This window comes from Amblyomma americanum, chromosome 5 (assembly GCF_052857255.1).
Source record: "Amblyomma americanum isolate KBUSLIRL-KWMA chromosome 5, ASM5285725v1, whole genome shotgun sequence".
Lineage (NCBI taxonomy): Eukaryota > Metazoa > Arthropoda > Arachnida > Ixodida > Ixodidae > Amblyomma > Amblyomma americanum.
In genome coordinates, this window is record NC_135501.1 from 165,437,612 (window position 1) to 165,454,048 (window position 16,437).

The 16,437-nt window shown below is 46.3% G+C and overlaps 1 protein-coding gene across 1 annotated transcript; it reads left to right on the top strand.

Annotated features, from left to right (window-relative positions):
* Positions 1-2,711: 2,711 nt before the first annotated feature.
* Positions 2,712-15,328, top strand: LOC144132943 (isatin hydrolase-like). The gene is made up of 4 exons (XM_077665691.1): positions 2,712-2,819; positions 10,390-10,593; positions 13,437-13,701; positions 14,983-15,328. Exons 2-4 carry the CDS (start codon positions 10,391-10,393, stop codon positions 15,322-15,324), a joined length of 810 nt encoding a protein of 269 aa, XP_077521817.1. The 5' UTR covers positions 2,712-2,819; position 10,390; the 3' UTR covers positions 15,325-15,328.
* Positions 15,329-16,437: the final 1,109 nt, after the last annotated feature.

Below are 16,437 nucleotides of genomic sequence, written 5' to 3' on the forward strand. Positions count from 1 at the left end.
ACAAAAAATCAGTATTGTTGCATTGCCACTAATCCGGGAAATGCTAAACTGCTGTAGTTACAACTGACCTTACATATTCGAAATGTTTGGGAACGTCGTCATTGTCACATATATTGGCCATTGTATTGGACAACAATACGCTAATACATGGTTAATTGTTAATGCATCCATATTTCAGATGCACACACATATTACACCTTTCAAATGATAAGCATGTCCTTCGCACTATCAGTTAATCAAGGAGCGAGCAAGAAGACCTGCTTACATCGCAATGAAAGCTAATGTGCATGACTCTGGAAAGGCTGCAAGTGAATTCAGTTAGGTATTCTTTGTCAGTAAATTAAGGCAAAAATACATCTAGAAACACTGCAGTGTGCTAAATAATAAATAACTACATATTGTACCTGTAACTGCTTAAAGTGCTTGACTCCAGTTTTCTGAAATGTCAGTGTGAATTCGCAGGTAGAATCGCGTCGTAATTCTGAAATAATATACAGTAGCAATTTGTGCTAATTTGTTCAGTGATTAAGAAGAGGCAAAACAGCACGACAGAAAGAAAGACTGCACAGGCGCTGCATTCAACGCGTGTGTTGTCTTTCTTTCTGTAGTGCTTCTTCGTTGCGCTGTTTTGCGTTTTCTTAATTATGCAATAGTTACTGCCCGTTGGGGGACAGGGTAACTTTTGGTGGAAGCTCTGTTCGAATATGTTTGGACGAAAATCCTGGACCGTTGTGAGAACGCAGGTCCATGCTATCGATCGAATGGGAAGTTTGACGTGATCGTTATGTGACGCGTTTATTTTTTTCTTTGGGGGGGGGGGGGGGGGAATAGAAATTGTTCAAGTGCGTATCGTTTCCCACGCCATTGTCTCAGGCGTTCAACTCGCGCCTGCGGTGTTGCAATGTGCATCTCGAATTCGGGGACGCCAGGGTCGGCCGCGCCTAGATCCATGGCCGTAACAGCCAGGTTTTACCTTCGACGAAAGATGTCACAGCTAGACATATCTGGATATCTCGAGTGAGCCAAATTAATGCGTGTAATTCTGGGGTAAGATATCTGCGTCTTTTTCTACTACACACGTCTGTGCCAACGCACGCCGTAAACGGTCGGCAGTGCCGGGCGGGCCAATCAGAATGCTGCAATCACCTGGCTCGTTCGAAAGCAGCAAACTGATCCTACATAACTCTTTTGCTAATTGGTAAATATAATAATCACCTAGGTGTTGCTGCAATTCACTGTGTGGTTGCTGTTTACTCTACGGTATGAGTTGGTCGCATATAAGGCCTCTAATCCTTCGCATTGAACGGCCTTTCCTCAGTGGTGTAGATGTAGTTGTTTGATTTCCCTTCGCGACCACCTTTTCCTTCTCAGAAAATTATTTTTTCTTTCTTAACAGGCACTTTATAATGGTGGTTGGACGACATCACAACCCTGCGAATGACGTCACGACCTTCTCGATGGCCAATGGGAATTTCGTGCGACCACCGGTTGGTTTTCTCCGGAATGGGACCTTAATGATACCGCATAAACACCCTCCCACCCCGTGCCCGCATTCGAGCATGCATCACTGTGCACATAAATGAGTAAAAATGGAGTAAACTGTCATCTGGCGCATACCATTTTTGGAAAGGGGTGTAAAAGCGGATAAAAAGGAGTGCGCTAGAGGACGAATACTCCCTTTTAACACCAACATAGGTGTATTAGTGCTTAGAGGTTGGGCAAAGTCGGAAGGACCCGTGCGGACGTCCCCCCAAAACAATGGTGCAGCAGCCTTATTGCTGTTCTGCGTGAGCTGAGGCAACCGCATCGCAAATTTCTCAATCACAACCGCCCACATCACTCTCTTCCGCCCCCTGCTGCAATTAACACCTCCCTTAGAATCCAGTGCGTCACTCTAGACGACAGTCGGTCACCTTCTCTCTGCATTCGGTGCATACGTTCATTTCGATTTCCTATTTTATGACTGCTGCAATAGGGTATCATTACACCGCGCTTGTTCCCGAATGCGTGCATGATTCTCTCTTCCTCCTTCACGCTACCCCAACCATTTTTTTTCCATGCGTTGCTACGCCGTTGTAAATTGAATTGATTTAGTTCATCAGGTTCCATATATCACGCTCAAAGTCACTCTCGCGTTAGCGCAGACACCTGTGCAGCCAGTTGGCGATCGTCGTCATACTCTGTCAGCGCTGTTGTAACCCTTCGTGAGTAGAAAACAATTCGTATTCAATTCAGTAGCAAAGCTGGTCTATCCATACTTGTTTCGGTTTCCGAAAACGTGCTATTCGCACACTCCAGTGTGTACATTTTCACTACGAAAGAATCCAGCAGCCACCGAAACTCTTGCAAGGAAAGCATAAGGGAACCATTGTTTTTTTTTCACTCGGGGTGCCGACCAACACTATACTAATTTCTCAATGATCAACACCACAAATTCAAAAAAGTTATTCCAATATGCTTTCCTTGATTTCAGTGACTGTTGGCCTCCATCATATGTGTACGTCATAACGAGCCTCTAACCTTCCTTTCCTTTGCCTGCTCTAATCAGTTTGCTCAGGAAGTCAGCGTATAGGTGCACATCCTGCCTGGTGGTGTTGTTTTGATTATCGCTAGATGAAATGTGCCGCTATTTTTTTTTCCTTAAAGCACGTAGACATATACGCCGCTATAACACTGTCGTTCTGTCTGCTGCACATGCGTTCCCAATTTGACCCGTGGAGGTCACATGTGGTGGTTACATTTCAGCGCGCACAGGAGACATGCACACATAAGTGGATCGGCGGTGAGCTGCGCTTTGATATCGGTACTGCTCTACAGAAGTAAGTGCCACTTGATCTTGATATTATCACTGATAAAGTTAGTGCGCCGGTAATGCCACAAAATACTTCTCTTTAATGAAAAGGTATTTAGTTGGGAACTGTGTTTAACTGCGTGTAGCAAATGGTCAAAATGCAGCAACGTCATAATCAGACAGACTATGCCCACTGCAGGGAAGGGGCCTCTCCCATGTTTCTCCAATTAAACTTGTCATTTGCCAGCTGCGGTCACCGTATCTCCGGAAACTTCCTGATCTCATCCGCCCACCTAACCTTCTGCTGCCCCCTGCTACGCTTGCCTTCTCTTGGAATACACTCCGTTACCCTTAAGGACCAGCGGTTATCTTGCCTTCGCATCACATGCCCCGCCCAAGCCCATTTCTTCCTCTTGATTTCGACTAGGACGTCGTTAACTCATGTTTGTTCCCTCACCCACTCTGCCCGCTTCCGTTCTCTTAACGTTTCACCTATCATTTTTCTTTTCATAGCTCACTGCGTTGTCCTTATCTTAAACTGAGTTTTGTATCCCACAGCTAATCGCATCGTAGCAGCATCACTGACATCAAAAGTAGCTTAGAATGGCCTCATCTATCCTCCCATCGGGAATTTTTTCGACTTGTGTTTTTACGAGACATATTTTATTGTCGCACTGTACTGAACAAAGATGCTTGTCTTTAACCACCTACGTACATTTCCCAGCGACGAGATCACCCGCATAAGATTAAAGAAATATCAGCGCGTACCTCAGTTTTTGCACATTCATTTTTTTCCACCCACAATCAGTGCATGGAATAATCTTCCCCGCGACATAGCTGTGGCTACACCCGATTCAGAATTTTCTGTTGCGCTGAAGGTTGCTCTGGTTTAACACTGATTTCCGTGGTCTGCATGTCGACTTTCAGTCTGTATGTATGTCGTGGTCTATATGTCGACATGGTGGGGAGAACATTCGTTTTCTTTACCACGTTTTAAAATTATAACATTTTTAGTGTGCGCGGCGACATTATCATGCATTTCCATTCAATTCACAGTGTTCATTTACTCTATTTTTTCGCATGCTCTTGCTATGTCCTATCGGAGTGCTTGCATTATCCTGTATTATTGTTTTACTTGTTTGTATATTTCTTTCCGCGGCGCTAATGTATGAAGAATACTGTGGTGAAAGGAGGAGAGAGAAAGTGGAGAGAAGGAAGGAGCAAGAGCGTCCGCGGCCTTAGGAGAACAGCAGAAGGAGGGAGAAAGAAAAATGTGGAAAGGAGGATGAAGGAAGCGAGTGCGCGCCACCTAGATTAACCAATGAGAGCGTGCGTGGTCGGAGACACGATGCCCTGCCAACCTACGCCGCCAGTTTGGAGTATCGCCCACCTCCAGAGCATCACCTGCAGCTGAGCCCGGAATCGCGACAAGGCCCGCAGCAGTGTTCCGCACGCGGGTGCGGCGCGCAAAATTTGCGAGTGGTCTGAATACACAACTGGCGCCATCTATGGAGCGGTAAAGGAGACGTGGCTGTAGAGTGCCCTGGAATATTTATTTATTTTTGTACCCTCAGGGCACGGGGGTAGTGAGGTGAGTGCGGATACATAAAGAATACATTATAAACAGCAACAACAAAGGACAGTACAAATGACAGTACGAGTACAGAAGTACAGATAAATTAGGAATTATTTCATAATGAAATTGTACAATAACATAAGCAAACAACTGTCAGGCCCATAGCCCAAGCTAATTTAGGCCCATATCGTGTGGAACAGTGATAAAGGCAGAATTGAACAATCGCGCACTGGTTACAAATCAGTCAGAATGAGGGGAAGGAATTACACAATATGACTATAAAACACTGCCAACATAGACGCAATACAACATACTTAACTGATCAATGAAAGATATAACCTTTTTTATGGAAAACACAACGTTGTTGGCAGTTTTCATCTCTATTGGTAAGGTGATCCATATCTTTGTACCGTGATACTGAATTAGCCGTTCACCGTATGTGTTTCAGGTAACTGGTAAATTAAAGTTTACGTTAGTGGCATTTCTAGTGTTACGTCTAGGAATCACAAATGTGCTCAAATCACAAATATCACAAACATGAATCACAACTATATAAAACACACAGGAAGAAAATGACCTCTAGAAATTCTCCCATCTCGAAGGCGCCGACTATCCCCGCTAATTTCGGTTTCAGCGATATAGAGCGAAGTGTGGTTAAAAACACAAGCGACGCCTGTAGTGGCGGAAGGGGGCTGTGCGACACGGGAGCATGCGCATAGAATGTACCACAGATGAAGTGGGTGAAGCGAGCAGCCCAGAGTGAATGAAGTGTTCCAGTTGAACGTTTTGTGCAGCGGCCACCGTTTTTTCGGTTCGTGCAAGCACACTACGTCTGCAGGGAAGTCCCGACTTATCGTAGGCTATAATAAGACGAGATTGGGATTTAAGTCTGGACTTAGAGGCTCGCGTTTGTGCAAGCGGGCCCTGTTTTCAGTTTCTGTCATGGCTCTGCCGAGAGGTGGGTGCGACCAGTTAAAAAGGGGACAGTCGCCATCACCGCGGCAGCTGCGGACGTGGTTGTGGAGAGCACCGTGGTAGAGAGGCGGTGTTTGTGACGGCAGTTGAGAAGGACAAATTTTCCCTGACAATGCAATAACTGGCGGTGTTTTCTTTTTACTCTATTTACTGTATTTTCTGGCTCAGCCGCGCCAGGAGGCAGCGGCGACCCGTTTATAAAGGGCATGGCTGCCACCACGCGCAGGCTCAGAGCGCGTGTCGGGCTGGAAAGAGACGCGCAGCTGTGTGGTGACCTTTGGCGGGACAAGTGCTGCGCTTAGAGGCTGGGGGGGGGGGGGGGGGGTAACGAGAGCGACGCCCGCTCAGCCATTCCCGTCATATTGAACTATTTATCGTCATGCATTTTTTACGTTTGACGCACTCTCCGATTGTCTGAGGTGGACTTATGATAGTGAAAGTCACATTAAATACAAAATGACACTTCATCATCAATTCTAAACTCACAAATAAAACATCGCTGAACTCTCAACAAATTTACAGTAATTCTGAAAAATGTGATGTACCAAAATGCTTGACATGCTTCCACTCTTTACAGAGTTTTATGGCTATTCAGACTTTTTTTGGGGTGTGTAACAAGTAACGGCGTTACCGGTTAACACGAAACTTTTACCGGTAACTAAGTAACGTACTCATTACGATTCCGGAACTGTAACGGGTAAAGTACTTACGTTAACATTTTTCGGTAACGTGAGGTGTCACGTTACTAGTTACTTTTTGTTCCAATCGTCCCCTACTCCGCGCGTTTTTTTAGAAAAAATGCGCAGAGCACCTAAAGTTATGTTGAAAACAAAATGTACAGGTGCTCTCGACGACCCTTGTTGCGGCCCGCATGCATGCCAGAAAACACCTGCCCTTGACTACACACCCAACTAAAAAAAGTCTGAATAGCCATAAAACTCTGTGAAGAGTGGAAGCATATCGAGCATTTTGGAACATCACATTTTTCAGAATTACCTTAAATTTGTTGAGAGTTCAGCGATGTTTTCTTTGTGAGTTTACAATTGATGATGAAATGTCATTTTGTGTTTAATGTGACTTTCAGAAAATTGCTTCACCATGTGCCATAGAGTTAGGAGCCACCACATGTAACTCTACAGGCAACTTAAGGCCACTATAACATTGCTAAGCTCCTGCTCATTTGTGCAAAGTATTATCATTGAATTAAGATTTCGCGTAAAATCATTGTTTGGGTTAGAAGATTAATCTGAAGCAGGAGCTTTATAAAATTGTTATCGTGAGTTCTTAAGGCAAAGATGAACTAATTAAAATTAATGGCCATGAAGTAACGGCAAAGTAACGTGCGCTACTTTTTTTCGGTAACGATAACCGTAACGCGTTACCTTTTGTTCTAGGTAACGTACGGCGGTAACGCGTTCCTTTCTTTAGCGTAACAAATAACGCATTTAGTTACTTTTTTTCGCTAACGCTTACAACACTGATCATTAACGCGATAGAGTTAATGAGTCCCATCAGTGACCTGGGGTCCTCTTTGCCTTTCACTTCGCATACACGGACACTGATCTCTAGTTTTTTTAGTTAAATAGTTGTTTATTTTTATTTAACTCCTAACTTACCATACGACTCACAGGCCTCCCTTTAAACCAAGTCGAGCAACGTTCCTCAGCGGCCCGCATTGCAGCCAAAAGGGGCAGCGTTCCAGTCCCGGCTCGAACATTTTTCGTTTCAACGCGTTTGCTTTTATTTTTAAAATTTATTACATTTTATTACATCATTTTATTACATGACGGTTCAAAGAAAATCCACAGCGATTCTTCGCCTTATATTTCCCAAGTAATGCCCTGATGACAGTTGGGTTAACGAGTTTTAATTGGCGCCGTGTTCATCACGATCGTTTACACCGTGCCAGTATGCGTGCGTGCGTGCTGTTTCTCTTCGGGTATGCTTGATCGTAAACTCCCAGTTAGCAAGCACGCAGTTCTCCGGAGAGGCACTCCCGGTGCTAATTTCCTCCGACACAAGCAAAACAGCTGGATTTATTTCATTTGTTTTCGCGTTGGCGCACATTCGTTTTGTTTTTTTTGTGTGTGCTCATCTTTGAATGGAGCCAGTCGCGCTTTTGCGCTCGATTTTTATTGTTATCACTATATGATTTCTGGAAACTGCGCGGCGACAACCACGAGTATATATAGGAAATAGGAGTCGCACTCTGGTACCAGATGGCGCACGTGACCTTACGCATAGATGCACTAAAATGTGCCTCTATATAGACTTTCAAGGCAGTATACGCGTCGCAATGGGTCAATAACTAGACAGCAGAAGTTGCCAACTAACCAGAAATGTATTCCCCACGAGATAAAAGATAAGGAAAATAAGTAAAGTGGATATCTTCAAATCGGTATCGGCCCCGCCGCGGTGGCTCAGTGGTTAGGGCGCTCGACTACTGATCCGGAGTTCCCGGGTTCGAACCCGACCGCGGCGGCTGCGTTTTTATGGAGGAAAAACGCCAAGGCGCCCGTGTGCTGTGCGATGTCAGTGCACGTTAGATCCCCAGGTGGTCGAAATTATTCCGGAGCCCTCCACTACGGCACCTCTTCCTTCCTTTCTTCTTTCACTCCCTCCTTTATCCCTTCCCTTACGGCGCGGTTCAGGAGTCCAACGATATATGAGACAGATACTGCGCCATTTCCTTTCCCCCCAAAACCAATTATTATTATTATTTAATCGGTATCGTCGTAATGCGCGAAATTTGATTATTACCTTCCCAAAAGCTCGAGTATAGACCTTGAGGTCAAGCAAATTTAATCGAACAAGGGCCACGGTTCTAGATAACTACCGAATAATTAACGTTGCGAGCCTGCAGAGATTTGAAATGATGGAAGAAACCGACCAAAAATTGACTCTTAGAAGCCTCGCCCCTTACTAACGAGTTCAAGCAGGTTTTATCAGTATGAAACAAGGTGGTTTTTACGAGTTATAGTCCTGACTGCGTTAGTACGGGTGACACTGTCCGTGTTTGAATTTCCGATTCACGCTGGGAAAATAGAGTTTTCAGGACAGCTTCATGCAGGAGCTTCATTTTGTCACTTGTGTGCGAAAATACGCCGGGAATAAGCTTTGATTGCGGCACAGGGCCGCAACGTGCAACATCATGGGGCCAGCACTCAAGCGCAAGATCTCGGTGCCCGATAATGAACCCTAAATGGTAGAAATTGAGAGTAGTACACTAAGATACAGTCATGCCCCGTTAATACGACCCCCGTTGATATGGAAAACTCGAATTATTTACAGTTTTTCTGGGGGGACAAAACTTTTTCAGTGTATTTACGCCTCGTTAATATAGAAACTCGCTGTCCGGACAATGGACAGGGTTAAAATGCTTGGAGTCCATTGCGACCGATATTTGTCCATTTAATATGGACAGCGATGAGAACAAAATATCAAGCGCCTTTGCCAGATGTACCGCCCCTTATAATTTGAGTGCCGAGCACCTGAGAAGACAGGCGAATGTGAAATGCCTTAGTAGTTGCGCCTGTCTTTGCGTGCATGGTGTCAAGCATTACAGTGTTAAGGTGCCAGGCCGACGCGCCTTACCGTTTGCCACATTGGATGACTGTTAGCGAAACAGAATTATCTGTATGCTCCGTTGAAAACCACATTCAGCAGTTGTCAGCCGAGTGAGTACAGAGGTTTTGGGATGTGAACAGTCCCGGTAGGAGATACTTCATTACATCTACAGGCACTATCATCCGTCTCATGGACCACTAGGCGTATCAAACTTGATTCAACCTAAACTGTTTTATTTTCAAAATAATAGCGACCAAAATAATGCACCTCATCTGCTAAGATTGCCCAATTTCCACTTCACTGCCCGCCACTGTGTTTAGAAGGAGCCTGTAATCACAGAACGATTTTTCAAAATATAATAAATAATAATTGGATATGGGGGGAAAGGAAATGGCGCAGCATCTGTCTCATATATCGTTGGACACCTGAACCGCGCCGTAAGGGAAGGGTAAAGGAGGGAGTGAAAGAAGAAAGGAAGAGAGAGGTGCCGTAGTGGAGGGCTCCGGAATAATTTCGACCACCTGGGGATCTTTAACGTGCACTGAAATCGCACAGCACACGGACGCCTTAGCGTTTTTATAGAGGAAAAACGCTAAGGCGCCCGTGTCGAACCCGGGCGCGGCGGCTGCGTTTTTATGGAGGAAAAACGCTAAGGCGCCCGTATGCTGTGCGATGTCAGTGCACGTTAAAGATCCCCAGGTGGTCGAAATTATTCCGGAGCCCTCCACTACGGCACCTCTTTCTTCCTTTCTTCTTTCACTCCCTCCTTTACCCTTCCCTTACGGCGTGGTTCAGGTGTCCAACGATATATGAGACAGATACTGCGCCATTTCCTTTCCCCCCATTACCAATTATTATTTATTATATTTTGAAAAATCGTTTTATGATTACAGGCTCCTTCTAAACACAGTGGCGGGCAGTGAAGTGGAAATTGGGCAATCTTAGCAGATGAGGTGCATTATTTTGGTCGCTATTATTTTGAAAATAAAACAGTTTAGGTTGAATCAAGTTTGAAACGCCTAGTGGTCCATGAGACGGATGATTCATGATTCGGTATTACGGACGACTCGTTTTATAGACACTTTTTCTCGGGAGCCAGTGTCCACATTAACGAGGCACTACTTTATATCTCTTAATTATCTTTACGTAGCCAAGCTTCATGTGAAAACATTTTCATTTCGTTTATTGCATTACCAGAGCCCCGTAGGTGAGCACCGGTAAGATACAGCTGTTGTACACTTTTCTCTTGAGGAAAATTGGTAAACTGCCACTCATGATCTGAGAGAACCTGCCATATGCGCTACACCCCATTCCTATCCTGCTAGTTATTTCCCTGTCACGATCCGGATCAGCTGTCACTACCTGCCCTAAGTACACGTATTCCTTTACAACTTCCAGGCTCTCGCTGCCAATTGTGAACTGCTGTTTCCTTGCTACACTGTTGAACATTACCTTGGTTTTTTGCATGTTGGTTCCGCAGCATGTGCACGTTTCGGTCGAGGCTCATCGCTACTGTCCTCAGCGCCACCACGCTTGCTGCCCTGACTCACCAAGCATATGGCCAGCCCCGAGTCGAAAGGGTTGTGGACCTCAGCTACCCGTACGACGACAGGACTGTCTACTGGAGCCAGGACGACCGCTTCCTTCTCAACGTCAGTGAAGTGACAAGTGACGCTGAAACGTGGTCAGTTCCATCGCTATTTCGCATAGCCACATCTAAACGCGATTGCTGAATGTACAACTGCCGTGACCACGTTTAAACACATTTTTAACGCTCAAAAAAAAAAAAGTGACGAACATGCAGGAGCAGGAAAGCACTAGATAAAACAAACTAACCTAAATGTATGATGTGCCTATATTAATATTTGGACTGCCACCTGCCCTGTTTCTGCACGTTCATCCCCCTTTGCGAATCGGCGTAAATTGTTTTCAAATTCCCAGAATAACTATTGAAGAAAGGTAGGCTGTATCGGTCGTCACCCTTACGAAGAGTGGGTTTCATTTATACGCGGTCAGCATTGTACAAAAAACAGTCTGTAAAAAAAATATATAAACTGAGATTTTACCTGTACAGCTAGCAGGATGTCGACTATGACATGGCTGTACACGCGTATTCAGTGCCTCGCCATTAACTTACTTACACAGGATGTTTAACCGAAGACTGCACACAGTTTTAGAAATAATCTTTTTGAGCTAGAAGAGCGCTTTTTTCAAAAAGCACAGAATGATGAGCGGTGTAGTACATCAGAATAAGATGTGCTAACTAGCAGGATGGCCAAATAGTCAACTTCTTAACTATTACAATAATGCTCCTTAATTATTAATACGCACGTACCTCATCGTAAGTAATATCGATATCAGTTTTTTAGAATTTCGAAAACGCGGTTACCCTCGGCGCTGTGGCCCAACAAATGTTGTTGGCTATTTGGATGAGTTACGTGCACTGTAGAGGTTGCTTTGCCTGCAAGCTTCTCGAAAGCGCGTGCATTCTGGCTTGATGCAGCCAAAATGCGTTGGGCCACAGCGCCGAGGCTATAGCCGCGTTTTCGAAGTTCTAGAAACTGATATTTCTGAAAACTGAAGTTCTAAAAACTTATTTAAAAATAGGTCTAAAAACGTGTTTGTCTTTCTGTATACTGTCGTGTTTGTGCTAAAAATATACTTTGTCAGAAATCCAACTAGTTCAATACCTAACTCTTTTAAAGGATATGGAGGTTCCTGACACGCCTGTCAATAATTAAGAAGCTTAACAGTAATATAGTCAAAAAGTTAACTATTCAGTAATAGTTAACCACCCTGCTATGTTAGTACGTCTTAGCTGTATGTTGACGTACTACCCGCCGCGGTGGCTGAGTGGTTACGGCGCTCGGCTGCCGGCCCGAAAGACGCGGGTTCGATCCCGGCCGCGGCGGTCGAATTTCGATGGAGGCGAAATTCTAGAGGCCCGTGTGCTGTGCGATGTCAGTGCACGTTAAAGAACCCCAGGTGGTCGAAATTTCCGGAGCCCTTCACTACGGCGTCTCTCATAGCCTGAGTCGCTTTGGGACGTTAAACCCCCATAAACCAAACCTACACCGCTTAAAATTTTACGGCGAAAAAAGTGCTCTTCTAGCTCAAAAATTTGATTTTTTTTTAAATTGCGTAAAGCTTTACACCCTCTAGATTTGATATGTCGGAGCTACAATTTCGATTTTTAGAGAGTGCACCGAACAAGAAAGGCGGCGGCCCGCATCTTTCGCCACCGCAGCACCCGTGTTATCAAGAAAACAGATATAAAGGAACGGCTAGCAAACGCCACAGCAAGGCATCGAAGGGAAAGGAAAAAACTACAAAGGAGCGGAAATGAAAGCCATAAAACAGCAATGGAACGCCCGCGAAAGCCACCGCCTTCTTAATGGCCAGACCTCGCTTCTCCGTGAGCGAGGCCTGCTGGGTGTGCGTGCCGGACACTTCGTGCGGCTGTATCTTACCGCTACTCACCTACGGGGCAGAAACGTGGAGGATAACGAAAAGGGTTCAGCTTAAGTTAAGGACAACGCAGAGAGCCATGGAAAGAAAAATGATAGGTGTAACGATAAGAGAACGGAAACGGGCAAAGTGGATGAGGGAACAAGCGCAGGTTATTGACATCCTAGTCGAAATCAAGAGGAAGAAATAGGCTTGGACTGGGCACGCAATGCGAAGGCAAGATAACCGCTGGCCCATAAGGGCAACTGTGTGAATTTCAAGAGAAAGTAAGAGTAGCAGGGGGCGGCAGAAAGTCAGGTGGGCGGATGAGAATAGGAAGTTTGAGGGGGTAAGGGTGGCCGCAGCTGGCACAGGGCAGGGTTAATTGGAGAGACACGAGAGAGACCTTTGCCCTACAGTGAGTCAGGCTGATGATGGTGAAGATGGAATCGAGTTTGCCTCCAAAATGTTGGGATGTCGCTCCAACAATCCTTGGGGGGTGACGGAGTCTCCTCTGTCTTGTGACTGCGTATACATTTCGCTGCAGTCTTCCAAAATTAGATACCACCCACATGATCAGCTGCCCATGATAGATAGATAGATAGATAGATAAAGAGGAGGAGGGAAAGACAGGAATGTTAACCAGAAAGGGGTTCCGGTTGGCTACCCTGCACTGGGAAAGAGGAATTAGGGGACCAAAAGGAGGAAGAGAGAAGAGGAAAAAGGCATAACACACACACAAACACACACACACACACACACACACACACACACACACACACACACACACACACACACACACACACACACACACACACACACACACACACACACACACACACACACACACACACACACACACACACACGCACGCACGCACGCACGCACGCACGCACGCACGCACAACGCTGTCAAAATTTGTCACTCAATCCAGTCGCTCTCAAGTAGGCAAAGAGTGCCTTGTATGCCTTGAGGGCAGTCCACTGCTGTGGCCACGGACCGAGGATCTTTTGCTCTGTTAATGGGCGAGGATCGAGGCGGTCCAGGGCACAACACAGTGTATGTGCCTGATACCCGCAGGTATCAGGTAGACACCATGGCGACCCACACCCACGGAGGGACGCATCTGGACGCACCGCTACACTTCGTCAAGGACGGCTGGGACGTGGCCCAGATCCCCGTCGACAGGCTGGCCTTGGTTCCCGTCTCCCTCGTGGACATCGCGCAGCGGTGCGCCCAGAACAGGAGCTGTCAACTGGCCATCCATGACGTCATACAGTGGGAGGCCATGCACGGCACTCTGCCCGACCGCTGCGTTCTGCTGGTGCACACCGGGTGGGACAAGGTAACACCCGTTCGTAAGAGCAGCATCCGCCTGTGAGAGCACAAGAGGATTTCAGAAACTTCGGCGTTAGAAAACTCACAGGACGCTTAGCCACTGCGTAACTCGATATTCACCCACAGTTGGTGAGGAATTTTAATTTCGCAGTTCGCAATATATTGAGGTAAGGAATTTGATAGCGCCATGCATATCCGTAGAGCAATAATAAACCGCTTTTTATATGTTTAAGACATGCTCGCCCTTCAAGCAGCGCTTCTCTCCTGTCCTTGTAAGGCATGAAGGAAGCCTTCATATCCGATAATTGGCAGGATGTGTGTTCGAGCTGCTGGACCAATGACTGATTCTGAAGGACGAAGCCTGTTTAGCCAACAATGTGTTCCGGGAGGTCGTCACAGCCGTGGTACGTAGGAGTCACGAGAGAGAGGAACTACGCTGTCACACGTGTCATCAGTGACGTCGGACCGTTCAACGGAGTGCACTGCCATGGCGCGTTACAGTGACGTCATGAGTGATTTAAATGCAACCCTCCTCATTTTCGGTCCGTGGTAATCCCCTCCAGATGGTTACCACCTTCCGGTAATGTCGACTACTACTACTACTACTACTACTACTACTACTACTACTACTACTACTACTACTACTACTACTACTACTACTACTACTACTACTACTACTACTACTTCTTCTACTACTATTATTACTACTACTAAATGCATGTCGCTCTTAAATTCTTTAGCTGAATATATCACGAAATGAATATACCTCAAGAGAATATTTTCCATCCGTCTTTTTTGTTTGTGTTAGTACCTCCAAAGAGTTTACTGTTTGTAAAGCAGCACCTCAGTGTTTGTTGAGGGCTTGATCGTAATCACCACTGTTCTTTCGTATCGCTCGATTCTGAAAGGCGGAATGCAGTCTTTATTATTCGAAACAAAATTTGTAAGTTCAGTGCTTTCATACATCGCGCCTATGTTTCGTATCCACTGTTCTCACTTACCGTGGCGCTGGAAGTGTGGCCAAATAACCTTTTTAAAGTTTGTATTGATGTACACTTGGCGCCACGAATCAGCCGAGTACGATGTAGCCCGCTAGCCTACGCATTAAGTGGGTTGATCAAGTTATGTTACGGATTAAGTCACCTCGGTCGTTTATCAAGACATAGCCGCTTCTGATCAAAATATTGACGAATGGCAGAATAAGATGTTCTATAGCCATTTTAGCTTTTCTGAAGCCTATGCATGCGGTTCTCAGACATTACAGAAGCAAACCTTTTTTCGCACGCAGTTTAGCAACAACGCAACCTCTTACTTCGGCCTGGACGCGGAAGGGGTCCGTCACTTCCCGTCCGTCAGCGTGGAAGCCGCCCAATTTCTTGCACGTGAGCGACACCTGATCGGCATGGGCATCGATTCCGGTTCCCTGGATGTGGCTCACCCGTTCACGGTGCACCAGATCAACGCCCGCCGAGGGATGTACAACTTGGAAAACCTGCGCGCACTGGACGAAGTTCCGGCCAGTGGAGCGCACGCTACCGTGGCCCCTTTAAAGATAGCCGGGGCGAGCGGGTCCCCGGTGCGTGTGTTTGCGTACCTGCCCGAAACTCACTCTCACGGCACAGAACTCTAACAAAAATTCGGGGGGGGGGGGGGGGGACACCGAAACTCCGGCTTTTGGCGGGGGGGGGGGGTGGAAGGGGGACACACCTAAACTCCGCCTTTTAAGGGCATGACGCGGCGACAGTGGTTACTCTTTCCCACGCAGACACGGACACTGCTTCTTCTTTCACAGTCACAATCATCATGTGAAAGATCACGCGACATACACAAATAGCCCCGCTTCAACCAAGCAGTATGAACGTACAGTCGCGGACAGAAGTAACTGGACCACGCTTCGGCGGTCATAGTCCTTTCACGTGTTACCCAACGGAAAAGGATGTTATGTTTGATGCATATGCAAGTGATATTTACTTTTGCCATTGCATATCAAGGCAACAAACATATCTATTAAGGGCGCTGTACGATCGTTTTTCTTCCGCATGCGCACGCGTCCTTGCGACCATGAGCACGGGCGCGCGAGGCCACGTTGCGGATGAAGTGCTGTATACGATCAGTTTGCAGCATGCGACCGAACGGACGACTCCGGCGTTCTGATTGGCGCGCTCGTCAGTGCCGCCTGTGCGGCAGCACAGGCATCTGCCGTAGCAAAACACGAAGATATCTTGCCGTACAAATATACACACATTGATATTGTGGCTCACCCGATCTCACCGAGCTGTGAGATTTTTCGTAGCAGGTAAAACCCCGATCGGCTGTGATAGCCGTGGATCTCGCCGCGGCCAATTCTGACGTCCGCGAACCAAGTCGCAACAAACTTTGCAACACCGCAGGCGAGATTTTAAAACAGCGTCGCGGGAAACGATTAACGTTTGCGCTATTTCCACTTCAGAAAGTGAAAAAAGGCATTACGCCGCGATCGTGACACAGCTCGTTCGACCGCTAGTCGGCTAGACTCGGCTGAAGACCACTCATATATGCACCGTTCGAACTACGATATAAGATTTTTGCCTCCTAATATTTAAAGAGGGCCCCTATTGAAAGTTACGCTATACCCTAACATGCAATAACGATTTCAGAACGACGACGCGATTCGTATCGCGAATTCTCAGAGCCAAGGATACGGGACTAGAACAATTGCTATAGGTTAGCACTACAGTCATATTCGATCGTTTGTAATTATAAC